Source organism: Arachis hypogaea, chromosome 16, assembly GCF_003086295.3.
Source record: "Arachis hypogaea cultivar Tifrunner chromosome 16, arahy.Tifrunner.gnm2.J5K5, whole genome shotgun sequence".
Taxonomy (NCBI): Eukaryota; Viridiplantae; Streptophyta; class Magnoliopsida; order Fabales; family Fabaceae; genus Arachis; species Arachis hypogaea.
Genome location: NC_092051.1, coordinates 27,108,434 through 27,135,916, shown reverse-complemented (window position 1 = coordinate 27,135,916; position 27,483 = coordinate 27,108,434). Strand labels below are relative to the sequence as shown.

Sequence of the window (27,483 nt, the reverse complement as noted above, 5' to 3'; positions counted from 1 at the left end):
GAATGAATAATGATCATATTTTATTTTTTCTTTAATTTAGGTATAACGTCGTCCCTTTAATTTTTAATTTTACAACATATATAAACATGGTAATTATATTATTATTTAATTATAACAAAGTTGACAAAGCAATACATTCTTATTAAGCAACCAAAATATATATATAGAGATGATTAATTATAAAGATAATTCAGTTAATTATTATATGTATATATATACACACTAACATACATACGTGTATAAATGTCTCATTTACCTTTCTTGTGCATGATTCGCTATCTTCATGATTTTGACTCTTTAGCACTCATAAATATATAATTAGTAATTAAATGTTCCCTCAAGAAATGTTAAGAAAATCTAACTTTACACATGAAAAGACATACTTGATCTTTCTTGCGTAGAATAATTAATCAGCCCTCATCTCTCTGATTATATATTATGATGATTCATGCACAACATTATGAAATATGTGAAAAGAGGGTGAAAACAAGGGAGAGGATAAAAAAGGTCACGTATTTACAGAAATAGCAACCTTGAAACTTCCAAACACTGTGTTGGTGTATGTCATGTACCACTATTTCTCTTGTCACCTTTGTCTGCTGAGATTGGAAACTTGAAAATATCATGTCATTCACGACCTAGTTGACACATGATGCTGATTCCACACAACACCTAATTATTGTTATATTATTTTAGGATTTTTGGATTAGGATTTCTTTAATAAAACTAACCCTTAGTCGTTAAAGATTTGGAAATTTAATCATATAAATTAATTTAATATTTATTAATTAATGATTAGATTAGTTCTTTCATAATATCACTTTTTCCAAAATTTTAAATTGATAAAAGATACATATATTCTTCTATTATGGTATCAGAGCTTCTATGATTGAAAAATCTAAAATTCAATAATTGTTGAATAAAAAAAAATTAATCCATTATAAAAGAGGCTTTTTTTTTTGTTTGCGTGAATTTCTTGCATAATTTGTCTTTTTTTTTCCTTATCCTTATACTGAATGTTTTCTTTCAACATTAAGTTATAATAAAAACTCTAAAATTATATCATGATATATTATTTCTCTTAAAAGTTTAAATTGATAGAAGAAGATATATGTATAACAATTTTGAGAAAGCTATTAAACAAGTATCGAAAATGAAGAGATAATTTGGGTATAGAGAAGAATGGAGTAATGAAATATATGGATGGATGTGGTATGCAGAGGTGGCAAAGCTAAACGCAAATGAATGGTACTTCTTCAGCTTCAGAGACCGGAAATATGCGACGGGGTTCAGAACGAACAGAGCGACGACAAGTGGTTATTGGAAAGCAACGGGGAAGGATCGAACGGTGCAGGATCCACTGACACAAGAGGTTGTAGGGATGCGCAAGACTCTGGTGTTCTACCGGAACAGAGCTCCCAATGGCATCAAAACTGGCTGGATCATGCATGAGTTTCGCTTGGAGACCCCACACATGCCCCCTAAGGTACTTTTCTTTTTCTCTCTTTTCAAACTTCCACTTTCATCATCATTATATTTCTTTTTCTTCTTAATTACTTGCATCCCGTGACAAAACTTCATCATCATTATTAACTCTAGTGCAAATTTTTAAGTTCATACACACCATCACAAAACCATTATGTTGTTGACTCATCCATATATATATTCTTAATCAAAATGGTTTTGCTTAGTATTCATCGGTTTGTAACTAACTGTTTAAATGTTAGGCATGAATGGTTTAATTTAGGGTATGTTTGGCAAAATAACAAAATTTTATGAATTTGGATCCTCTAAATTTTGAATTTCACTTAGAAGATACAGTATAAATATAATCTCTCATTTTTGAATAGTTTCTCTCTCATATTTTTTCTTAGTCCCACCTATAAAATAAATGATGAGAAATCACACTTTATATATCCTCTAAAGTGAAAATTTAAAATTTAGAGGATCCAAATTCGAATTTCATTGTTTCATTTTTTTTTCACAAAATATTAAAAATAAAACAAAAACAAAACAAAACCAAATACGCCTTTAAGTTTTTTTTTCTTTTTAAATGAAAAGACTAGTTTAATTTTATTAGGAAAAGTTGTGAAGGGTAAATAAAAAAGTGAGTAGAGCAAGGGAAAAGGTTTCATATATTATATATAGGGTTTGTTTATTTGGCGTGTATGTGTATGTGTGTATTATATTTTTGGTGTGAGGTTAAAGGGTCTTTAAGCAAGCGTGTGTTTGGGTTTCACATTTTACAATATATATTATTTTGTTCCCCTAAAATTCTATTTGTTTGATTACACAGGAAGATTGGGTGTTGTGTAGAGTGTTCCACAAAAGCAAAGAAGAAAACAGTGCCAAACTTATCATGTATGATTCCATTTCCACACATCATCAATCATCAAACCCTATGGCATTGGTATCAACCCATCATTTGAACCCCATCAACAACCATAATAACACTTATCATGCCATGAATAATTTCCTTCATCACTTCTCATCATCAAGGGATGATAGTCAAACAAATAACGCCAATAATAATAATAGCAGTGTTACTCAAATTAGTCCCAAGGGTTATGATGGATATGGCTTCATATGGGATCACATGGATCTTGAAGATGGTGGTGTGCCCTCATCAGACTTCCAGGTCGACAATAATAATAATCGTAACAACAACAATAATAATAATATTGCATTGCTATAAGAAGCTAAGATACTAATTAGGTGTATTATTGTATTATTTGTAAATATGCATATTATTCTATTTATGTATGTATATGGAAAGTGTGAAGAATTCGTTGTTGTATGTATCGATTATGGTGTGTGTGTGGCTTCGAGTGGCCAAGTCACGTGATAGATTGGGTTAGCTGTTCCAAGGTTGGAGTTGTGATATGTAATATATTATTCATATATATGCTCATTGTGTAATTAGTAGTGTATGTAAGTGTACGTATTGGATTAATTAGGCTCTTTATAATTTTCTTATTTTGGTGTAGCATGCAGATGCCATATATCATATCCTTCTTCTCCTTAAAATTAACCCTTTCTTTATTTTTCTGATAATGTATGTATCCCAGTTAAAAATTATTGACTGTTACACTTATTATATGTATAGTCAGATTCTATCTAACAGTTTAAAGTTTTTTTGTATAAATAATTTTATAATATAATAGCAAAATTTTATAACAAAAATTTAAAATTTAATATTTAATATTATTCCAAAAAAAAAATATAATTGTTTCAGTATGAATTTAAAAATAAAAAGAAAAATGAATTATGTAAAATATTTATAGTTCAAATATTATAAATCTCACATCTCTCATGGATAAAGTATTTAGATAGTTTATAACATTCATCGTAAAAAAAAAAAAAAATGCTAAATGGCCAAATGACACAGTTCCTGGAATTTAAGTATGCTGGATTTTGTGAAACCGAAGTTACATTAGGAAATTTGTGGCGGTGTCTAGCCCTCCGCTATTTGCAGTAGTTTTTTAGACATTGAAGCGGTTTTCTAACTGAAATGATTCGCAGTGGTTTTTATTGAAGTTGTGAGGGTTTTAAATTCTTGCAAATTATATATCTCAAAAATAAATTATTTTTTTAATGGTCAACTCACTTATTTGTTCAAGTAAGTATTAGAATTTAAATTCTGCTTGTTTACGCAGCAATTTATTGATCAATAACGATAAATATGAAAAATCCTTAAATTTAATATAAAGTGCAAAAGAGATCTTTGCGTAAAAAAATGTACCTATATCAACAAAAAAAACTTGCTAAATGATACACAAATTAAGTAACTGGTTTTACTTTAAAAGCTTAGATAAGATCTTAGGTTCCATAAAAGTTGAGTCTTAAAGTTTGATTGGTGTGATTTTTTTTAATGAAAAATATTTTTTTTAATTTTTAATATATTTAATAAATTTTTAATAATAAAAATAAAAATATTAAAAATATTTTTTAAATATTTTTTATTTAAAAAATATTTTAACTTCTTTTGGTTTCTTTTATCTTTTTGTTAAATGTTGATACGGTTATTATATAAATGTTCACATGTCTCATTTTGTCCTAATCTAAGTATATACTAAGATCAGAAATTTATTTTATTTTATTTCAATAAATGGTTAAATTTGACGTTCAAAATAAAAACAAAACTAAAATGCAATTACATAAACAAACAGACTTTACAAATTAATATTAATTAATAAATGTCTTTTAGCCAACATTCAACGTCCGTTTCTCTTTTCTTATAAATGTTTTTTTCCCTCTTAATCTTTATCTATCCGCTATTTTAATTTGTTAACAGAAAAATGTTAATGCCCGAATATACCTCTAAATTGATCTTTAAAAAATTAAATCGGATATTTTAATTTTTAACAAATTTTTATTTTTTAAAAGTTTTTAAAGTTAAAAAGATTGATCCTTTTGTCATTTTAAAAAAAGAGCTACTTATCTTATAGTGATATTTTTGAAAATTAATTATTTTATAATAAAATTTATTAAAAAATTATTTATCAAATATATATGCATATTAAAATTTGATTAAAAGTGACGAAAGAATCAATTTATTTGATAAAAATAATTCTTGAGAACTATTATTATAGAATAAGAGTTATATGACAAAAGAATATATCCCGCTAATAGCCTGTTGTATAGGCTTTTTGTAAAACGAAAAAAAAAAAAAATCATCCATCTATCTCTTTCAAAAGAATTCGCGGTGTGTCAAGTTTTAGTAAGGTTTTTTACTTTGCGTCGAATTAAATCACATGCTCAGTCTCTCGCATAGAAATTCCATCAATTTTTTACTTTAAGTTTTATTCTTGCAAGCGTATTCTATTATTTTCTAAACGCGATATTTAACGACTAAAATATCTAATTTAAAATTTTTTAGAGATTAATTTAAAATTTTACTTATTAATTTCCTGACAAAATGGAGTTTTCACCTTATAACATTAAAGAAGCTAGAAAAGTACAGAGAATAAAACAGAAAAAAATAACAATTTTGCAAGAGTAAAAGCTGATATGTTATGCAATCATATTCCAAAACATCGTTTGAGCAATATAATTAACTTTTGAATGAAGTCTAAAATTTTCCTGCTTTATTTGATAAGAGCTAGCATCGTCCGTAATATCATGTAAGTATATATGTGTGTCAATTTCTGAGTATTTAAAAGGATGACAAATTAGAGAATTTATGTCGTCCATATATTATATCTTATTTTGTTTAATTTCTTTATTATTTGTATGTTAGTTTGGTTTTATTGTCATGATGAGTAGATGGATGAAATAACACACTGTCTAATAATAATTAATATAAACATCTTAGGTTGTCCACTTGTGAGGTTGTTGATTGAAGTTCATGAACGTTAGACTCACATAAATAAAGCAATCTCTTAATCATTGATGGATGCGTTATCTTGCAAATTCTCCCAATTTCTGAATTTTACTCAATCCACTAGGAGCACGGATCATATTATAAGCATTGGTTAAAACTCCAAAAAAGGAAACTATATAATTATTAATAGGAAAAGTATCGGTAGATAATGAAAATATTAAATAATGTGAACAATGAATATATTAGTTGTTCAATTTAATAGGTATGCAGATGATTATATTGATTATTTTTAATTGGATAGTTATTTCTTTTGATTCGATTTATTTATGCACAGTTAACAATGGTTGGATGTTCAATTTACTAAGTGTACAGATGATTATCCTAATGTTAAAATTTAGGAGGTAATTTGGGAGTCAAATATTTTTTTTACTTTATTAAGTCAATTCTAGAGTCTATTGTTCACATTATTTATCTGGTTTGTTTTAATAGGAAGAGTAAATACTAAAGAAAGACTACCTAGATTTGGAATAATTAGTCATGGTGACAACATTTGTGTGTTATGTAATAGAGATGTTGAACATATTCACCATTTGTTTTTGGGTTGTGAGTTTACTTGGCAGGTGTGGTGTCGATGGCTTTCTGATTTCGGGAGATTGTGGTCTTTCCTGGGCTCACTAAAAGAACACTTCGAGAGTTGGACAGGCGTTGGAAACAGTAAGGAGGAGCGAAACAAATGGATAATATGCTTCTTCGTAGTTATTTGGAATGTTTGGTTAGAGAGGAACATGCGGATTTTTAACTCCAAAGAAGGTGGTCCAGAAGAGGTGTTTTAAAGATCTTTGAGCAGTTATAGAGAGTGGAGTAGTTTGGATCCCTTTTGTTGTTGATGGCAATGACGGAGATGACACCAAAAATAGTTTAATTTCCTTTGTTTTTATTTTCCTTTGTTATCTTGATTTCAGCTTTGGTTGTCGCTCCACTGTATTATGTTGAGTTCTCTTGTTCAAAAAAAAAAAAACTATTACAACTAAGGCTTAATTTGTTGTTCCAGTAGCTTAGATTATAATTATTAACTAAAATAAACCACTAACCCCATGGCTTCACTCTTTCTTTTCAATTCGTGCATTAAGCTTATGTATTGGATTAGGGTAATTTAGGTTCACTATTGAATGAACTCAATTAGCTAAATCAGTAATATTGTCTCCTATAAAGCGGTGGATTAATATGTAGGCCAAGTGATCTACCAAACACTTGCAGTTTAGCGCCTGTACGTATTTAGGTTAATATGTAGACCAAATCTAGACTTACCAAATAATTTATTTAGCCTATCAGACCTAAACTTTGAAAATATAGGGTGTATTTGGGTGTTATTAAATAGTAAGAGAAAGATGCTTTTAACAAAAAATATTTTTAAAAAAAAAAATTAATGTGTTTAGCAAATTTTTTTAAATAAAAATAAACACTAGAAAAATTTAAAGAATATTTTTTAGAAGAAAACACAATTCTCATCTTTTTTGTTTTTAAAAAAATTCATTTTTACTTTAAAAAAATGTTTTACCGTAACAAATAAACAAAAATATTTTTATATCGTTGTACTCAAATATAATTGATAAACAAAAAATATTTTTATATAAATATCTAAATATTAAATTATTTTTACCTTTTAAAAATATTTTAAAAGTAACACTTAAAAAAAATATTTTTTTTAAAAAAAACTCACTCAAACAAACTCATATATACATAGAGAATTTTATTATACAAATTAAAAGTGTAAAAATGAAGGTTTAAACTTATATCATTTGCAATATTTAAGTATTTTTATCACTAGACTATTTATATTTTTCAATGCCTTTAATCTTTTTTCTTTTGCTTGCTTATTTATTTATTTTTAAAAGATTTAATTATTTTGTTGATCCCTATAATTTTATCAAATTTTCAATTAAGTCTTTACATTAATTTTAATTTTGTAATTAGATCGTTCCTAGGTAAAAAATAGCAAAGTTAACTTTAATAAAAAATATTTATTCCGCAAATTGAAGGTATCAAGAATTAAGAATATAATTAGATCTTTGATCACATATTTTTTTAAAGAAATATTCTGTTAATTTTAATATTTTTGATATAAAAATGACCTAATTACAAAATTAAAAGTAATGCAGGGACCCAATTAAAAAAAAATATAAAGACTTAATTACAAATTTAATAAAACTATAAGGACCAACAGAATAATTAAATCTTTTTAAAATTATCAAACCTTTTAACAAAATTTAAAATAGACTAATAATTTGGGTCAATAAATTTTATTATAAATCTGATTTATTAAGAATGAAACTTGTTCGGTTTCCACCTTACTCCTATGTATTGATTTTAAAGTGTTTATATTACTTAAATGATAATGCTCTCAATTTACAAGAGGTTCTTACATTTCCTCAATCAAATTAAATAGATTTTCTCAATTAATCATTGTTAGAGTCTAATTGATCACAACAGCTATATTTGTACATTACATACAACTTGGATTTAAATATAATTAGCGGTTAATATATATTATTATTTGGAAGATGCTTTTGATATGATGTATATGTATATAAAATCATTGTTATTATTAAATGTATCTAATTATTTAATAAATAAGAAATTAGTTAAGATTATTATTGAAAAAAAACTTGAAAGCATAACAAAGTGAAAATATGAAAGAAGATTATATTATTGATGTATATGAACAATAAAAATCATGCTCTTAACTAGACAGAAGTATGACAGTAAAATTGAGAGAATAAAAACTACTAATAACAAACTCTAACAAACAGATACCCACAAGATTTTTAAGAATTGAATCTATAATTAACTATAACTAACTAACCTCTTTATTCTCAACTCCTCTAATGTCTCCCGCCCCTCTCAAACTTAGGAAAGTTGAATTACTCATTTTAAGTTTGCTGTGAAACTTGTCAAACAATCTTAGTGACACTGATTTTGTAAAAAGATCTGCAACCTAATCTTGTGCTGGTATATGCACTACAAATAGCTTTCTTTGATTCACCAATTTTCTAATAAAATGTATATCCAGCTCTATGTGCTTACGCTTACTATGAAAAATGGGATTTGTTGCCAATAACTATTGTATTGCCATCACCTCTGCTTGTGCTGAAGCAATCCATCTGTACTCAATCTCAGTGCTACTCCTGCTTACTTTGCTATGCTTTTGTGACTTCAAAGCCACTAAATTAGCTCCCAAATAAAATACAATAGCCAGCGATGCTTCTCCTATCATCTAAATCAACCCTTCAATCTGCATCTGCAAAATCAATAAGTCTAAAGTCACTATTTTTAGAGAACACTAATCCTTGTCCCAATGTACCTTTTATATATCTTAGTATGCATTTTACAACCTTTCATTATTCTACGGTTGGATCATGCATGAATTACGCGCACGCATAGGCTACGCGTACGCGTGACCGGAGCAACAGACACACGACGCGCACGCGTGGCTGACGCCTACGCGTGGTCAGTGAAAAGTCCAGCGACGCGTACACATGGTTGACGCGTGCGCGTGACAGAGCGTCACGTGCTGCATTAAGAGGCCTTGTTAACAGCACAGGACAAGTCTAGTCCGGTAGTTGTAAGGTATTGAAGAGCTCGATCTACCAATCAATATAATTTTGGATCTTCACAAGGTTCTAAGTCATGTTCAATCAATATAATTTTGGATCTTCACAAGGTTCTAAGTCATGTTTGTGCAGCTTCAAGGATGTGAACATTGGTGTTAGCATTAGCTTTGGCTTTGTGGATGCCATCCCCGATTTCTTTAGAATATTTTCTACATATTTTTTTTTGTGTGTGTGAGTAATACAGATCCATCATCCAAGTACTTGATCTCAATATCAAGGAAGAAATTCAATTTTCCTAAGTTTTTCAACGGAAAAATATTGTTCAATTTTGTGGTTTTCTTAATTTCAAATTGATTATTCCTTGTAATAACTATATCATCTACATGCACAAAAAGATAGGTTACAGAATTTGATTTATGTTTAATAAAGAGAGATGCATCTGACATGATGTTTTAAAAACCAAGCTTAAAAAGGATTGTCTTTAGAGTTAAGAACCAGGCTCTAGAAGCATGTTTTAACTCATAAAAGCTCTATTAAGCTTGCAAGTCTTATTAGTGTTCTTACTCTCATAGCCATGTTGTTGTTGCATGTAAATTTGTTCCTCAAACTTTCCATTTAGAAAAGTATTGTTGAAGTCAAATTGTCAAAGAGTCCATCCATTTGTTAGAGAAATAGTCAACATAATCCTTAGAGTATATGGTCAAATTACTAGACTACAAATTTCTTCATAATCAACTCCTTCCTTTTAGTGATATCCTTTATCTACAAGTTTGGATTTATACTTCATGATCTCTCCTTTCTGTTTCTTTTGATTGCATACACCTATTTGCAACAAGGACCTTATTTTCTTCGTCCATGGCAAACCTCTAATGTAGTGTATTAAGAGCTTGTGTTACAGTTCTTGGTGTATCCTGGTATAAATCAATTAGCATGAAAATAGTGTAAGTTTTTGGTTTTTATATGCCAGTCTTTGATCTTGTAATCATTAGATGATTATTTATAGATGGTGGCAGGAGAAAATTTCAATTTCACTAATAGAAATTGGTTGAGGATATTCTTGAGTCTCATGATTGATCTATGGTAATTGAGATAAAGATTCATCTTGTAATTGAGCATGGATAGGTGATGCTTCAGATTGCTCAACATTAAGAATAATTGGTGTTGGGGATATTTCATTTGCTGCAGAGGAGTTTTTTGTAACTATAGGAAAACTTGAGACACAAGCATCAGTAATTATCAAGAATGGAATCTATAACTAACTAACCTCTTTACTCTCAACTCCTATAATAATTATCATAAGTATTTTATTTTTAATATACTATATCAATCAGATGCACATGTACATTATTGTAATTTTTTCACATCATTAGCTGAATTTATTCACTTGTGTTATGATACAATTTTTTCAAAAATTTAAATTGATAAGAAGAATAACATGAATGATTATATTTTTAACATGTCTCTTTATGCAAGAATTTTTTTTGTTTGCATGATTTTTTCATAAGCTTTCTTTCTCTTATTATTAGTCTTATGTTGAAGTTCTTTTTTCTTATCAATAAAAATTGAACTCTAAATCTTTAGATTGTAGAAATTCTAATATCATATTATGATATCATTTCTTCTAAAACTTTAAATTTATAAAAAAAACCTGTTCTGTCAAGAATACTCCGAGTTATAGCTCGTCGTTATTGGAGATTGAATGCTTCTGCACTTCTTCGACAGTAAAGCTGGGTAATCCTCGGAACTCAAGCGCGGTCGTGGAACTTGCAAAAGCGACTCCAACGTCCAAGTCAATAATATATTTATATCTCGGATTAGTGTTTTATCTTCTAAGCCTTAAGCTCAACGCGTGTCGTTTCGGTAAGCAAGGGCAAGCTTGGTTTTGTTTTACTTTTTGGAATTCAAAAAGGGTGTGGAGCTCGTAATAAATTCTTGTACAGTTATTTTGAGAAGATCACCACCACCCATCACCATGATAAGTAAAAATTTTTCTAATCCAACCGTTAGTTTAATGGGAGATCGTGGAGTGGTGTTATTTGTTTTTTTATTACTGTTTTCGCTTTGGAAAGAGACAAATTGTCTACTGGACTTTGTTTGAAGCTGAAAAGGACATGACTTCAAAAGGTTAGTAGTTCTTTGTCTTTTTCTTTCGTTTCTTTTGGTGATGGCAAGAGATAAGGTGATGGAGGTTAAAAAAGAAGACATATACAATTGGGTGCATGTTGCTATAAAGCATCGTGCTTCGGCTTATAGTATTGCTGAGTCTTTGCATGAACTTAATTCTACAAGGTTGGTTAAAGATGGTTCAACTGTTGACGTGGAGCTGCTTCCCTATATAGCATTGAGAGGAGAAGAGACTGGGCGTACTTCTATTTGTATACCCCTTGTCTGACGGTGTTACATTTGAAGTTTCTATTTTCAGAATTTGAGTGCAATGTTTTGACGTAGCTCAACTGCGCCCCTTCTCAACTGCATCCAATTTCATGGGCTTTTTTACGAGCCTATGAGTGTTTGATGAAGTTTCTTGAGTTTCCTCCCTCACTAAACATCTTTTTCTCACTATTTCAATATAAAAGTGTGTGAAAAAGTCTCTGGGTCAACCTCAGTAGCTACCCTAGTAGTTCATTTTTTGTTTTATATAAATCTTCATTCAACAATTTTAAAGCTATGTTTGTAAAGTTTCGGTCATCAGAAACCGAATACCCTTTTTACCTAGATGATGAGTTAGTTGAAAAATTTCCTCTTTATTAGTTTTCAGAGCCGATGCAAATATTAGAAGCTAGGTGTTGTCCATTTATGAACTTTTGAAATTGGAAACAGATAAGGAGGCTTTTGGGGCCTATATAGGTAACTGAATGGTTTTGAGAATTTTGCTGCATAGTTTATTTTGTTTTGACATTGTATATTTGTTTGTTCTGTAGGCAAAAGAGTTCCAAACTTGACTACTTCTCGGTTACAATTGTTTTTGGTCCAGAAAAAAAAAGAGTGACAAAGATGGTGGTGTCTCTGGGGTGATTAAGGAAACAGGCGCTGATGCCGCTCAATCAAGCGCTCGGCCTATTCCATCGCCTAAAAGGAAAATGCTTGAGTCTGAGAAGTCTTTAGAGATTCTTTTCGAGGAGGAATTGGATGCTGGCACTGGTGGCAAGCATGTTTTTGAAAAGCAGAAAAAGTTACATGGCTTCATTGAGGAGGTGAACGCACAATCCTTGTGGAGTGAGCAGTTTCTAATAACAGAGCTTTCTGATAAGGTTGCCCAGTATGCTAGTGATGTGAGGATGGTGAAACTAGTTAGTAAAGAAGGTATAATGAAGTATATGCAAGTAAATTTTATTTGACTTTGTTTGCTTTTTTATTGGTCGTCTATTTTTTGTGTAGTCTAATGTGATCATTTATTTGTAGATAGTTGCATCAACAACTCCCACTTGCCACTCAACCATTATGCTTCCTAACATTAAGTGTGACAAATATTAATTATATAGTATACATTCAATTACATAATTTTATAAATATCTAATTTAATTTAATTTCGTATTCTCTATTTTCAAATTAATTATATTTTAATTATTTACCATTATTAATATAAATATAAATTTCATTAAAAATTTATTAATCTGCTTGATCTATTTCAATGCTAGTATTGTGATTAAGGTTATGTGTTTTAATGTTAGCGTTAAAATCTACTGATATTATAGTTAGATGATAGGCTTTGTGAATTAATTGTTACTTTTATTGTGTCAAATTAAGATACTATTGTTGTATTACTGATAAATTTTATGTTTTTTTATATTAGTTATTTTTAGAATTTGAGACTTGATTCTTTATACAATATTAGTGAAGATATATATTTCAAGTTTTAATTTTAAATTTTTAACTATTTTATATTTTTTATTTACGTAAGACCGATTTTACCGGTTCAACCAATGATTTATTGGTTGAACCAATAAACCAGTGAACCAGTAGCTTGATCGGTTCGATCACCGATTTGGTTCTGACAACTATGCATCCAGGATTCATGAGTTGGAGAACGATGTATTAGAGATGTTTTCTGCGGATTTTGATCGGGTTATGAGCCAAGTGGCTTCTTTTGCTCCCGAGTTTGACATCGGCAAGCTTATGTTACAAAGATCGTTGTTAATGGTGAACTCGTCGAGGACAAGGTTGGCGAAGTGGAGGATGAAAATGCTGCTCCGGTTGATAAAGACCTCTAGCTCCTTGAATTTGTATTGTTTTATTTTGAAACTTCTGTTTGAACTTTGTTAATGTTTGGACTATGACCGACCTTTTGAATATCGGTTTTTTGTTTGTTGAATTGAGATCGACTTGTGACGTCGGGGTTGAAAAATGTTAGATGTTTAGATGATATCTATTTTGATTATTTCAATGCGATTTCCAGCTTTTGATGTGTTGGTTTTTATGAAGTTGATAATGCGAAAATGGCATAGTTTTAATTGATAAGACCTTCAGCTGTGGAAGACGCAAGGTGATCAGCCTCGTTTAAACCTATCCGAGTAAAATCCATTGTGTGAAAAAACCTCGTGATCAGAAAAAAGGTACCTCTCAATCTCGTCGTTTACAAAAAAATTAACTACAATATAACTTCAAAGAGGATATGTTCTAGGTGTTGGGTAACTCAGTTCCAGCCAGTGTCTCTAAGAAATAGGCTCTTTTCCCATGAACCTTTGACATTCTAAAAAGGCCTTCTCAGGTTCCAGCCAATGTTCTATGTCTTGGAGGTTTTCGAACTTCTTCAAAATTTTAAAGTACTAGGTCTCCTTGTTGTAGTACTCTTGGCCGAACTTTCTTGTTAAACTTTTGTTGTATGAAAAGTTGCATAGATTGTTGTTGAAGCTTGGCTAAGTCATGTTCTTCATCTAGTGTGTCGAGCTCGGTTAATCGTGCTTTTGTATTGGTCGTGTCATTCAAGATCTCAGATCGTAGTGATCCTTGGGAGATCTCTACTAGCATCATTGAGTCTGCACCGTATACTAGCCGGAACGCGTTTCTATAGTTGATGATTGTGGTGTTATGTTATAACTCCACAAGATTTTGAGAAAAATTCCAGCCCTACATCCTTTGGCATCTATTAATTTTTTCTTAAAGCCTGCAAAATAATTTTGTTAGCTGCCTCTGCAAGCCCGTTTCTTTGCGGGTGCTATACAGAGGAAAAATGGTGTTTGATGCAAAGGTTCGTTAAAAAGGATACAATCTTTCTATTAGTAAACTACCGACCATTGTCGGAAATAATTTCCCTAGGCAAACCATGTCTACATATGAGAAATTTCCATATAAAAGAGCATACCTTATCAGAAGTTACTTTTGTGAGAGGTTGTACTTCTATCCATTTTGTAAAATAATATATTGCTACCAACAAAAACTTTACCTGGCCTGCCGACACTGGAAATGGTCCGAGAATATCAATCCCCCATTTGTGAAAAGGCCATCCGAGCTCGGAAGAATGCAACAGCTCGGCTAGGCTATGAATAATAGGCGCACATTTTTGGCAATTGTCGCATCGCTGTACCTTGTCCATGCAATCCCTTCTTAACGTTGGCCAATAGTATCTAGCTCATAAGAGCTTTGAAGCTAGGCTTCAGCCTCCTATATGTGTGCCGCAGATACCTTCATGGATTTCGGTCATTGCCAAATCTGCTTTTGAGGGTCCGAGGCACTTGAGCAATAGTTTGGAGAATTCTCGTTTATACAAGTCATTTCCCATAATGGTATAATAACTCGCTTTCTTCCTGAACAACTTTGGTTGTTCATTAGAGGGTATATCTCCAGCTCTCAAATATTTTATGTATGGGCTTCTCCAATCTATTTTCTGTGATGCACTTAAAACAACTTTGTTATATATGCTTGGCTCATTAAGAGTTAGTTGTGATAAAATGTTTGTGGAATCATGTGTTCTGGAAGTAGCCAACATAGATAAGATATTTGCTCTGCTATTTTGGTCTCTAGGTATATGTGATATTTCAAAATATTAGAAATATTGTATAAGATCTTTTACTATATTCATATATCGTTCTAAGAGGGGATCTCGTGCCTGGAAATGACTGCTTACCTGTTGGACGACGAGAAGGAAATAGTAGTATACCTTCAAATTTTTAATGTTTACCTCTTTTTCAAGTCGTAGTCTGGCCAACAGAGCTTCATATTCAGACTGATTGTTGCTTGTCTGGAATAAAAACAGACAGATTCCTCGGTGTACACACCGTTGTTGTCCTTGAGTAGGATTCTAGCTCTGCATTCTTCCTCGTTGGAGGCTCCGTCTACGTATAGCTCCCACTCTGGGAGCATTCTTTATGTAGTGGTAAATTCGGATATAAAGTTGGCCAGTATTTGAGCTTTCAATGATCCTCGTGATTGATAGGAGATGTCAAACTCTGAAAGTTTGACCGACCACTTAGTGAGTCTACTTGCTAGATCTGGTCGTGCTAGTATTTGACCCAATAGTTGGCTTGTCCGAACTATAATTTGATGATTCTGGAAGTAATGCCGCAATGGTCGAGCTATGATTATCAAGGCAAATGCTAGTTGGGTCTTGTAGCACCTTGTTGACAAAATAAATTGGATCTTGTTCTTTACCTGTTTTCGTGACAAGTACAAAACTAACTGCTGAGCTGAAATTGAAAGATATAAGTAAAGAGGTTTACCGTGTTGGGGTTTGTGGAGAACAAGTGACGAGTTGAGAAAATTTTTGAATTTAGTGAATGCTTGCTCGCACTTTCGATCCATGTGAATTCTTTAGCCTTTTTAAGGCTATTAAAGAAGTGATATGACCTTGCAGCGGCCGCGGGCAAAAATCTTGACAGGGATGCTAGGCGGCCAGTGAGTTGTTGTACTTTTTTAATTGTTCGAGTTGATTGCATCTATATGACGGCTTGACATTTGTCAGGATTCGCCTCTATTCCTCGATGTGTTAGCATAAAACTGAGGAATTTTCTGCCGTTCACTCCGAATGCACAATTTTCTGGATTTAGCCTCATATTATATTTCCGAAGTTGCTAAAAAACTTCATGGAGATCGGCTTGGTGATCTTCTTCCGAGCTTGCTTTTCTACCATGTCATCAATGTAAACTTTGATAATCTGACCAACTTGGTCTTTGAAGACCTTGTCCATCAGCCTTTGATATGTAGCATTTGCATTTTTAAGTTCAAAGGACATTACCTCATAACAAAAATTACCATGGTCAGTTATGAATGCAGTCTTGTCTTAATTTTCTGGATGCATTAGTATCTTATTATAGCCGAAGTTAGCGTCCATAAAGCTTAACACCTCAAAGTCTGAGGTGCTATCTACCAATTTATCAATGCTCAGCAATAGATATCAGCCCTTGGGACATGTTTTATTCAAGTCGATAAAGTCCACGCACATGCGCCATTTTCCTGAACTCTTTTTACCATTACCACATTTGCCAACCATGATGAAAATCTAATTTTTCAAATGAATCTTGCATCAAGCAATTTTTGAGTTTCTTCTATAACTGCGTCTCTTCATTTTGTTCCTAAGTTTTGCTTTTTTTGACGCACTGATCGGACATTAGGGTTGATTACAAGTTTATGGCATATGTTATTTGGGTTGATTCCAGGAATATTCGCTAGTGTATGTTCATGCGAAAAGGTCAGCGTTTGATCTGTTCAACTTGGTGATGTTTTGCTCGTTTTCTGCAGAAAAAGCATATCCAATGTTAATGTATTGGTGTTTGAGTTCGGTGAGTTGAACCTTACTTAGTTCGTCTGTTGGGGTAGGTCGGCTGGAGATGTTATCTCAGGGATCCAGTTCGGCCAGGGCCGGGGTGTCCTCTATGTTGTAGACAGAGTTAACCCGTTGAATGATTTTTGTTCACAGTGGTCTTGGTCTCAATTTCAAGCCTACATTATAGCATTGTCGTGTGTCCTTATGGTCAACATGCACTGTTGGGACAATGTTATCCTGTCCATGAAACTTTATGCACAAGTAAACTGTAGAAACAATAGCTCCAAAAAAGTTAAGGGATGGTCATCCCAAAATATTATTATAAGGACTGGCACAATCAACTACTAGAAATTGAATATCTAGGATTTTTGAGCATGGTTGCTCCCCTAGTGTTGTTCTTAACCATACGTAACATGTCACGGGTATCGTTTCTCCAGAGAAGCCTACTGATTCTCCAATTGAAGGTTGTAGAGCTTTTTTGCTGAGTTGCATTTTTTGAAAAGTTAGGTAGAACAAAACATTAGCACTACTCCCTGGATCAAGTAAAACTTTTCTGATTGTTAGGTCTCCTATGTTTACTGAGATCACAACAGGGTCGTCTAAGTTCGGGCATTGGGTCTTGAAGTCAGATGCATCGAAAGAAATGTGTTCTGTGGGGAGTGAGACTTGTTGCATCTTTTAAGATCCTTCCATGGTCAGCATGGTTCAATAACTTCATTTTTTGACCTTGCTGATGATTCCTCCTCCTAGAAAACCTCCCAAGATATAGTTAATAACTCCCCTTGATGTGGGAAGTTCGGGTGGGGCATGTCAAGCTCCTTTATCTTTAGGTGTTGAGTTGTAATTTCATTGGTCTGTTGTCAGACTCAACATTTCTTTTTTACTTCTACTATTGAGATATTTATCTAGCAGCCCCTGTCTTGCCAATATTTCTAATAAGTCCTTGGCTACGACAGATTCGTCAGTGGTGTGATCGAACTTCTGATGGAATGCACAATGTTTACTTTTATCCACATATTTCTGGTCTTGATAAGTAATTGCTTTTCTAGGTGGTTTTATGAGGTTAGTGTGGAGAATTTTCTTTATTATGTCTTCCTCTTTGTGTTAAACTTTGTGTAGGAATCAAACTTCAGCGTCAATCTAAAAGGTTTCTTTTGTTCTCTCGTCTGGCTTGGTCTTCCCTATCTATCCTCTTCTTTTTGGGGTGTTTGTTTTTCGGCTTTCCTAGCTTCTCTCAATTCTTCAATTTCTATCTATCCTAATGCTTTGTCCCTGAACTCGCGAATGTTTTAGGTTTGGTTATTGCAATAGTCTTTTGGAATCTTCCTGGACGTAAGCCACTCTTCAATGTATGTAAGTGTACGTCTGGACTGAGATTGGAAATTTTTATTGCAACTGTGGCAAATCTTGTCATGTAGTCCTTTAGGCTTTCTTACTGACCTTGTTTGATAGTGCTGAAAAAATCAGAGTCATGAACGTAGATCTTCGAGGCAGCAAAATGGTTGACAAACAGATCGGCAAACTCGTCAAAACTAGAAATTGAATCTGCAATGCAAGGAGACCAGAAAATCATAATAAAGCAGCTCTGTCCAAAAAAGTCGAAAAAGAATGACATAAAATCGGGTCAGAAGCGCCATTTAGAAATATCATAGATTCAAATTTAGTAACGTGTATTTTAGGCTCACCAGAACCCTCATGTGATTTCAACGTGGTTGGGAGTGTAAAATTCTTCGACATCTGGAAGTTCATTATCTCTACAGAAAAAGGATTTGTTCTTTTCTTTGTGGAATTCGGGGAGGTAACCTCCATCACCATGTTTGTCTCAGAGTGATGCTCGTCCTCAGGGTTCTCCTTGCTCGCATTCTTTCTGTCACCTTCCTCCCTATCTATTTGGCCCGCAAGGAGTTCGGACATCTTTCTCACTCTTTGGAGGGTAGCATTCATAGGTACTAATTCAGCATGAGTGGGAGGAAGTTGTGGCAATGAATCGTTGGCCATGCTTTGGATCCTGCAAAAAGGAGACGAAACAAACAAAGGAAAAAAGGATTGTGGGGTGACGTTAGATTTTCGGGTCCTACGGTGCGCACCAAATGTTCTGTCAAGAATACTCCGAGTTATAGCTCGTTGCTGCTGGAGGTTGAATGCTTCCGCACTTCTTGAACAATAAAACTGGGTAATCCTTGGAGCTCGAGCACGGTCGTGAAACCTGCAAAAAAGACTCTGATGTCCAAGTCAATAATATATTTATTAAAGTGTAAAACAGAAACGAAAGTACTAGAGTTGTCAGTTGTGTTCTCGATCTATCCCTTTTGTTCAGCTCATGCGTCTATTTATTATTACTAAGGGTAATCGAACTCTCACTGCTATCTTCGATCTTTGGGATGAGTCCGAGATATTTTGGAGGGGGAGCGTTTTTGTAGTGGATCGTTATTTATTTTAAAAATGTTAAAAAAAAAATTTGAGGTATAACAACCTTATCTATCCGAAGTATATAGATTATGGAACAAAATTCAAAAATAATTATATCTTTAATAAATTGGTTAAAAAAACTTTGATGGACAAGCAAAGCTAAGCTAAGCAGGATAATAATTATTCAAGTTCATGGTATGGCATATATAGCATAAGATCCAAACATATGCATGTTTTACTATCCTTATTACAAATATCCTATAAAAAGGAACAAAAACATATCATTGATATATATAGATAATGAACCTCTAAACCTTATAATTACAAATTGCTTCAATACTGCTCATATGTTTCCTCTTATGTCGTAGTCATCATCAAATAAATTGAAAGATTATTGTCGTGAGTCGTTAGTTGTTAGGCTTAGGCATGCTAAATATATTGATTAATTAATTAAACCTTTCATGTACACACAACAACTAATACCAGAGACACGTGAATTATAGGTAGGTCAAATGTCTTCATCAAATAAAATTGATCAAAGAATGACACAGATATTTTTGAACCATGTGTTAATATATTTCAAAAGCTTGATCAATTACTGAAACTTTGAGTCCTAATAATTAGCTACTCTGCACCCCCTACCCACCACTTCCTTTTCTTCCTCTTTCATTCAAAGGGAATCTTATATCAATTCCAGCATCATTTTCTTAAGAGTCACATGAAATAGACGCCTAATTAGGCCTTTAATACTCTACGATACGGTAAGCATATTTTGTGGTTATTGCCATATCTTCTTTTAATGTATGCATGCACGCATGCATGTAATACTGGATTTCGATGTCATATATATAAGCATATTTAATAAGTTCTTATTTGATAATTATTTGAAGATCAAAATATATGCGATAAAAGGGAGAAGAAATCTTGCACTGTTTGGAAGGTTGTCGCCACTATTAGTCTTGTAAGGTAGAATTAAGGTTACTTAATCTCAACTCTAATAGGACTTGTAAATTGATAATAAAATATGATAAAAGATTAATAGAAAGAAAAAATGGCTAACATTATAATTTTTTGGCGACTTAAAGTTTAATATTATAGTTCTTCAAAAACTTAATTACTTGATATTTTTTTAGAAGGTAAAGTATGATTTATGTTCCTAATTTTTAAAAATTTTTAAAATTATTCTCAATATTTAATTTGATTCAATTTTATTTTTAATGTTTAAAAAAGTTTCAATTTTATCCTTATTGTCAATTTTTTAACAGTTAACCCTAATCTAATATTTTCTTTTTCAATTTTACCCTTTTAAATCTAATCCTAATCCCTAATCCAATTTCTCTAACAGTACGGCTAAGTATTCTTTAAATTTATTATTTAAACAGCCTTTTATTAAACTAATTTAAAAAAAATTAAAACAAATACATTCAAATAGATTTAATGATTTTTAATTTAAAATACAAATTTATCAGTTTGAGTAAAACTAAATTCAACAATTCAATTTTAAATCTTCTAAATCCTAACACATCCAAACCCCCCTCCTTAAATATCTCAAAACACATATTTCACTCTATTAAACCTTTTAACCACTCGTAAAATCTAGATCTGCAACGTCTCATACTCTTCCTCCGTCCCATGCTCCTTCCATCTTCACGGCGCTCCGATCCTCTGCCGGTGTTTGGATGTATAACGCGCTCTTTGTCTTTTCTGTCTCCTCTAGTAAAAGATTATGTCTTTCTAATATATGTTTTTATTTGTATTTGAGTGAGAAAGCTTCATTCTTGTAAGAATGACTTTGAGGCTATCATAGCTAAATAAACATAATAACTACTATATATCTTCACATCCATTTTTTTTATGATTTTTGATAATTTTAGATGTGTTTATAAAATATTTAGTTTTTTATTTGTTATTTTAGATGTGTTTATTTAATTTTACCAAAGAAATTTATATTATATATATTTTTGAATTTATTTTAAAAATATTTTATTTATGGGATAAGTACTGTTTTGGTCCCTAAGGTTTAGAGTCAAAATCAAATTTGTCCCCAATATTATTTTGGATTTAAAATCATCCCCAACTTTTTGGTACTAAAATCGTTATTTTTAATAAAATTTTTAATTTTATTACTAAATTAGCCCTAATAAAAAAATTTATAAAATTAAAAAAAAAAGAAGGAAAGAACACTGGGGGAAGGAAGAGGGGGAAGGGGGAAGAGAAGATGAGGGAAAAGAAGAAGAGGAAAAAGGGGAGACAGCACCGGCAAAGCTTGGAGCCGCCGTCACCGTCGGGAATCAGAACCAGAGAGAGAGAGAGAGCTCGCGAGGGAGAGAGGAGACGCGAGCTCTGCCACTTCACATCCTCGTCGCTGCTCCTCGCTGCTGCACCTCACCGATTATGCTTTGGCTTCTGATTCTGCTTCTGCATCTGCTTCTGTGTCTGCTTCTGTTTCTCCATCTGCTTCTGATTCTGATTTTGATTTGTTATTTTTTTTATTTTATTGTTGTTGTGCTTCTGATTCTGATCATGCTTCTGTGTAGATTTTGTTGTTGAATTTGATGTTGTCGTTTCTAAATTTGAATAATGTGTTATTGTTGGAGTTGAATATTGTGTTCTTGAATCTGATTATTGGTATTTGGTGGGAGTAAGAGAGGTGGTAGTGGTGGTAAAGGTGGTGGTTGTGGAAGCTATTTTTGTCCGCAAAAAGTCAAAAGGATGATTTTAATACCAAATGAAACGTCAATGATGATTTTAAATCCAAAATAACGTTGGGGACGAATTTGATTTTGACCCTAAACCTTAAGTACCAAAACAGTACTTATCCCTTTATTTATTATTTATTATTTTGGATGTGTCTTGAATATAATGAAAAATTATACCATAAATCAAATCACTTTTTTCAAAAGACACCACTAAAAAACTATAAATAACGCTTTTCCGGCCTCTTGTGATAAAAAAAATCTATCTTTTTAAATTTATGTGTCTGTTTGTATTTGAAGGAGAAAGCTTCATTCTTATAAAAATGATTTTGAAACTATCATAACTAAATAAATATAGTAACATTTATCTTTACGCTTGATAATATCTATCTTTTTATAATTTTTTTATAATTTTAGATGTATTTAAAAAATATTTGGTTTGTTATTTGTTATTTTAGATGTAATGTGTTTACTTAATTTTACTAAAAAAAGTTATATTATATGTATTTTCGGATGTGTTTTAAAAATACTTTATTGATTATTTATTATTTTAGATGTGCACCTAACAATATTTAACGAAAAAATAAATAAATAAAAAGAAAATTTTATAAAGCCAAGTGCATATAAGAAGATAGAGCTTTATGTTTAATTGGTTTGGGATATTTTTTTAAAAAAAAAAAGTGTTTTTAACATTCTATTATTCTAAGATAAAATAACTAATAAAAACTTGATAGTTAAAAAGTTTAAAAATATGAGAAACTTAAGAGATATAAAAGTTAAACTAAATCCCAATAAATATAGTTGTCTAAAAAATAAAAAGATTAGTAATTAAAAAATTATTATAATTAAATGATTAAATTTAAATACCGTTTAAAAAATTATATTTTAAGGGATGAATAGCATTTCTCTTTTTTTATTTTAAAAAATTTGATGTTGCTCCTTTTATTTTTTTTCTCATCCACATACATCTTAAGTTTTATTTTCATCCAATATTTTTTTTCCAAATATAGTAGGTTATATTTCATTAATTATTGAAAAATAAAATGCAAAGATGTCCAAAAGCACGACAACATAATAAAAGGTGGGGATTTTCCCAAAACACTACACTGAAGGTATTCATCTAACGGTGCGTGGTCGAAAAACGAAGAAAAATCTTAAAGAAGGAAGAATGATAAATCAAATTGAATGAAACTAAGAGTTTCCCTCATGGAGAAGACGACCTAAACTGGGAGTTATTTGGATTTCACGGAACAACTTGATAGAGCTTGCTAGAATGGCAGACGACATTGAAGTAGAACCTTCAAAAATCAACTGGTTGCGAGCTTTCCAGCAGTTCCAGCAAATGATGGCAAGCAATTGAGGATTACGATCAGCATTCTTCAACAGGTTAAGCATCTCTGTTGATGCAGTCCACCATGTCCAACAGTCGTTAGGACTCTAAGGGGGAAACAATCGGTCAAACAATGAGTGACTGTTTCTATTGCTTCATGACAGCAGGGGCATATTGGTGATATAGATGGGATGCGGTGATGAATCTGAGCAAGCACCAGAAGCCAGCCATGGAGAGCTTTCCAGATAAATAGCTTAATTTTGTGAGGTAGGTTCAACTTCCATAGATCAATCCATGACTTTTTCTGCTGCATATAATTAGGGCAAAGCTCCAAAGGTAGATAGTAAAATAAATAGCCAATTCTGTAACCTGAAACTGTATCATATTGCTTGGATTTGTTCAAATCCCATTGTAATTTGTCCCTACTCTACTGAATTTTAACTGACAAAATCCTGTTTGCAACGTCTTGGGGAAATAATTCTTGAATGAGATTTTGATTCCAATTCCTATCTTCAGTAATTAGATCTTTAACTCTTGAAACCAACTCAGAAATAGCCTGTCTATTTGGCATGTCAGAAATCATTAAAGGATACGGAGGAGGCAGCCAAGGATCCTCAAATGTTCGGATATTCTCTCTAGTACCCACAGCCCAATTAAGACCTTTTTCAATAATCTTTCATCCTTCCAGTATACTCCTCCATCCCCAAGAAGGTAAGACTCCAATTTCTGCTGTTATAGCATTACCATTGCTAAAGTATTTACCTCTTAGGATTTTGGATAATAGGGAAGTAGGCTGTGTTACGAGCCGCCAAAACTGTTTCTCTAAAAGCGCCAGATTTTGGATTCTGAGATCTTTAAATCCAAGTCCTCATTCTCTTCGTGGGCGAGTCATAGTGTCCCAGCTAATCCAAGCCATCCGCCTTTCAGAACCTTTTTGTCTCCACCAGAACTGAGAAAGTTGAGAGTGAATTTCCGAAATTAAACCATCAGGCAACTTGAAGCAAGACAATGTATAAATAGGAATAGCTTCTCCCACTACCTTAAGCAATACATGTCTACCACCTGATGATAGAAGATTGCGATTCCACCATTGGATTCTTTTACGAACCTTCTCTTTGATCATACTAAAAGAAGCTTTTTTTTTTCGATTTAGAGACTGTAGAAGGCAAACCAAGGTATTTATTCTGAGCCCAATATGATTAATATTCATAGAGTTAGCCAGTAGTGTATGTAAAAACTGAGCTTAATTAATCGTTTAATTACGTAATTAATATTGCCCAAAATAGAGTCCGAAAATTTAGAATGAGAATTTGAGGATTTAAATGTGATTTTTGGACTCAGTATGTTTTTCTGAGTAAGAAAATGTGTTTTTTGCGAAAAATCGTGAAAAATCGCGAACTGGTTGAACCAGTTTAAGTCTGCCTAGTACTACGCGAGAAAAAGTGAAAACAGTAAAAAATCTTAAAAAAATATTAGAAGTCGAAAACTGGGCGTTAATTTTAAAGATTTGGCCCGAAGTTGGGCCAAACGGGATAAAAACGCTAATGGATTAGACCGGGCCCAAGTTGGGCCCAAGCCCAACATATGTAAACACTTAAGTGAACCCTTTTCACTCTTATAAACACCCACACTCAGCAGAAAACAAAAGAGTGAAGAGGAAGAAGAAAACACTATTATCACCATCTTCACGAGCTCATATCTTGAGCTATAGAGCTCCGATCGCGGTACCGTTTGCGGCTACGCGTTCCTTGTGAAGAGTTCTACAAAGCCCATCCAAGAAATGGGTGAGGTAACAATGAAATCTTCTCAGTTCTTCTCTTCAAAATTTTGAAAATCTAGGACTTTTGATTAAGTTTGTGATTTTGGGTGTTTAGGTACACTTTAACCTTTGGTTAGCATTGGATTTGACATCCAAAATTGTTGGGTAAGGTAAGGTCTCTTGAAACCTTGTGAGATTATGATTAATTTGAGTCCTAGGTTGATTAGTGATGATTTATGTGTATTATAGCTTGATTATTGTGAGTTTGGAAGCCTTTGGAGCTTGTTGGAGTGATTGGAAGCTTGCTTGTGGTGGAAAGCTTGAGTTGAGCTCAATTTGGGGTTTTGGTTCATATAGGGAATCGGCCAAGATATGATTTCGGTTTTCTCTATGTAGTATATAATATTCATGGACACTTAGGCTAGTGACCCATAGGAAAGGTTTGGATTTATGTGGTTGTTGATGATGGTTGATTGGTAATGTATGTTGAATTGATATTGTAATGTTGAGAAATAATGATGTTGAGGAATGATTCTTGATGACTTTGAATGATTGTATATTGTTGCTGGATATTGATATAAAACATGAATGAGGTTGATGATGAGAATTGATAGTGGTAAGATGATTTTTGGTGAATGTGTTGGTGGAGGATTGACTTTGGTGTCATATATTTGAGGTTTGATGGTTGAGAATGGTGTAATATGTTATAAAGGTAGACTTTGATGGAAAATGGAGTTTGGAAAGGTTTTATTTGGTTTTGGTTGGTTTGAGTTATGAAAATGAGGAAATTGGTAAATTGTGAAATTTTGGTAAAAGTTAACTTTTGGTGAACTTTGTTTGATCATAACTTATATCTCAGTTTTCAAAATTGGTTGAAATTTATTTGAAATTAAAGCTTATTGAAAACTCTTCAAATCGATATAAAGTTTGTAAAATTTAGATTTTTGTAGAGGAAGTTATGATCATTCAAAGATTGGTATCAAAATCTGAAATTTTTGCAAAGTTGCAGAATTTTGTGATTTCTGGTATGTGCGCAGGCAAAACCTTGCGAAATTTTAAACCTGTGCGTACGCACAGGCAGGGAAGGGCTTTCTGTTTACAGCGCTAGCACAACTGGTGCGTGCACATACCCAATGAGGATTTACAACCTGTGCGCATGCACAAGTTGGGAAGGGGAGTCTGTTGAGGGCGCTAGCACACCTTGTGCGAGCGAACACACCTTGCAAAATTTGGTACCTATGCGTACGCATACCTCTGTGCGTACGCACACATTTTAAAAATCTCTTTGGGCGTGCGCACGCACACCCCTATGCATACGCACACGCCCTGTTTCTTAAACTTAAACTTTGTTTTCAACTATTTCACCTTCCCAACAAGATTGTAAGCTTCTATGACACCATTTTAATACTTTTGGGCTTAATTTTGAGTATGAGAACATGGGAAATAACTTAAGAGTTTTAGTTGATATTATTATGAAAAATTAGCAAACGGAGGCTTAGGTTTCGGGTGTATTGAGGATGGGTTTGATGGCGTGTAAAGAATGATTGGTATATGAGATGAGAACTGATGAACTGTTGAGTTCGGAATGGAAATGTGAATTGACAGTAGTGAGATGAGTCGAGGACTCGGAATGAAAATGTTAATGTGACAGTGGTTGAGATGAGTCGAGGACTCGAATGTGCAATGATGAATCATTGATGTATTGAAAATGTTTTCTGAAAAACCACTGAACTACTATTTTATACTGAGATTATGAGACGCTATGCGTCCCACAGGAACGGTGGTTAATCCCGTCTGTCAAGGTAGCGGCGGCGGCGTAAGGACGGTGGTTAATCCCGCTTACGTTGAGATGTGAGGTCTGAGGCAAGAGTATCCCACTCACATCCCTTCGGATCAATAGAGTGTGCAGGCACAAAATCTTGGACGGTGATCCGAGCACCATATCTCGGGGGTTCCCAAATGATGATTCTGAAGGGCGACATCTCCATGGGGATGTGTCGGGTTGGCAGCTGAACCGACAATGTGATATCACAGCCAGTAAGACAGGCATTCATCATGTGCATTTTCTATCTTTTTGTTTGCTTTGCCGACTTGTAATTGTATGCCTAATCGAATAACATGCCTATTTACTTACTTAAATTACTTGCCTTGTATGCTTCTACTTGTGTTTTACTTGCATTGTAATTAATTGTGATTTCTACTGGGATTGAGGAGGTTCGGAAGGCGGTGGCGATGGGATCGCTTGGAAGATAGGTTGGTGAAGGCTGTGGGACAGCGGTGTTTGGTTAGAATAGAAATCCCCTAAGATAGAGTACCCTGTTTATTTATGTTACGATTTATATGATTATGCTTTATTGTTCTAGTATGCCTTAAGATTGAATCTTGTGATGGATATGAAGTCTAGGATTACCTTTGGCGTGCCGGGGTCTTATATCCTACATCACTGGACACTGTTACCATACTGAGAACCTCCGGCTCTCATACCATATTTTTGTCGTATTTTTCAGATGCTGGTCGCAACCCACCTCGATAAGTTGCTGGGATGGTGACAGAACTGGAGGATCCTGTTACTTTTGGAGTCTTTTGATTTATTTTGTTACATATCTCTCACTCTTGTATTTTACTTTTGCCTAGAGGCTTGTATTGAGAGAGAAAC

At 32.8% G+C, this 27,483-nt stretch overlaps 1 protein-coding gene and 1 long non-coding RNA gene across 2 annotated transcripts; both read left to right on the top strand.

Annotated features, from left to right (window-relative positions):
* Positions 1 to 1,020: 1,020 nt before the first annotated feature.
* Positions 1,021 to 3,121, top strand: LOC112754075 (protein CUP-SHAPED COTYLEDON 3). The gene is made up of 2 exons (XM_025801669.3): positions 1,021 to 1,486; positions 2,297 to 3,121. Exons 1-2 carry the CDS (start codon positions 1,208 to 1,210, stop codon positions 2,693 to 2,695), a joined length of 678 nt encoding a protein of 225 aa, XP_025657454.1. The 5' UTR covers positions 1,021 to 1,207; the 3' UTR covers positions 2,696 to 3,121.
* Positions 3,122 to 11,164: 8,043 nt separating this feature from the next.
* On the top strand, positions 11,165 to 13,323 carry LOC140179722 (uncharacterized). The gene is made up of 2 exons (XR_011873544.1): positions 11,165 to 12,237; positions 12,945 to 13,323. It is a non-coding gene; the product is annotated as an uncharacterized lncRNA (long non-coding RNA).
* Positions 13,324 to 27,483: the final 14,160 nt, after the last annotated feature.

Bases quoted from the DNA above. Each gene is read 5' to 3' on its own strand.
- LOC112754075 (XM_025801669.3), top strand. From the start codon at position 1,208: ATGTGGTATGCAGAGGTGGCAAAGCTAAACGCAAATGAATGGTACTTC. The intron at 1,487-2,296 runs GTACTTTTCTTT...TTGATTACACAG, and splicing joins CCCCACACATGCCCCCTAAG to GAAGATTGGGTGTTGTGTAG.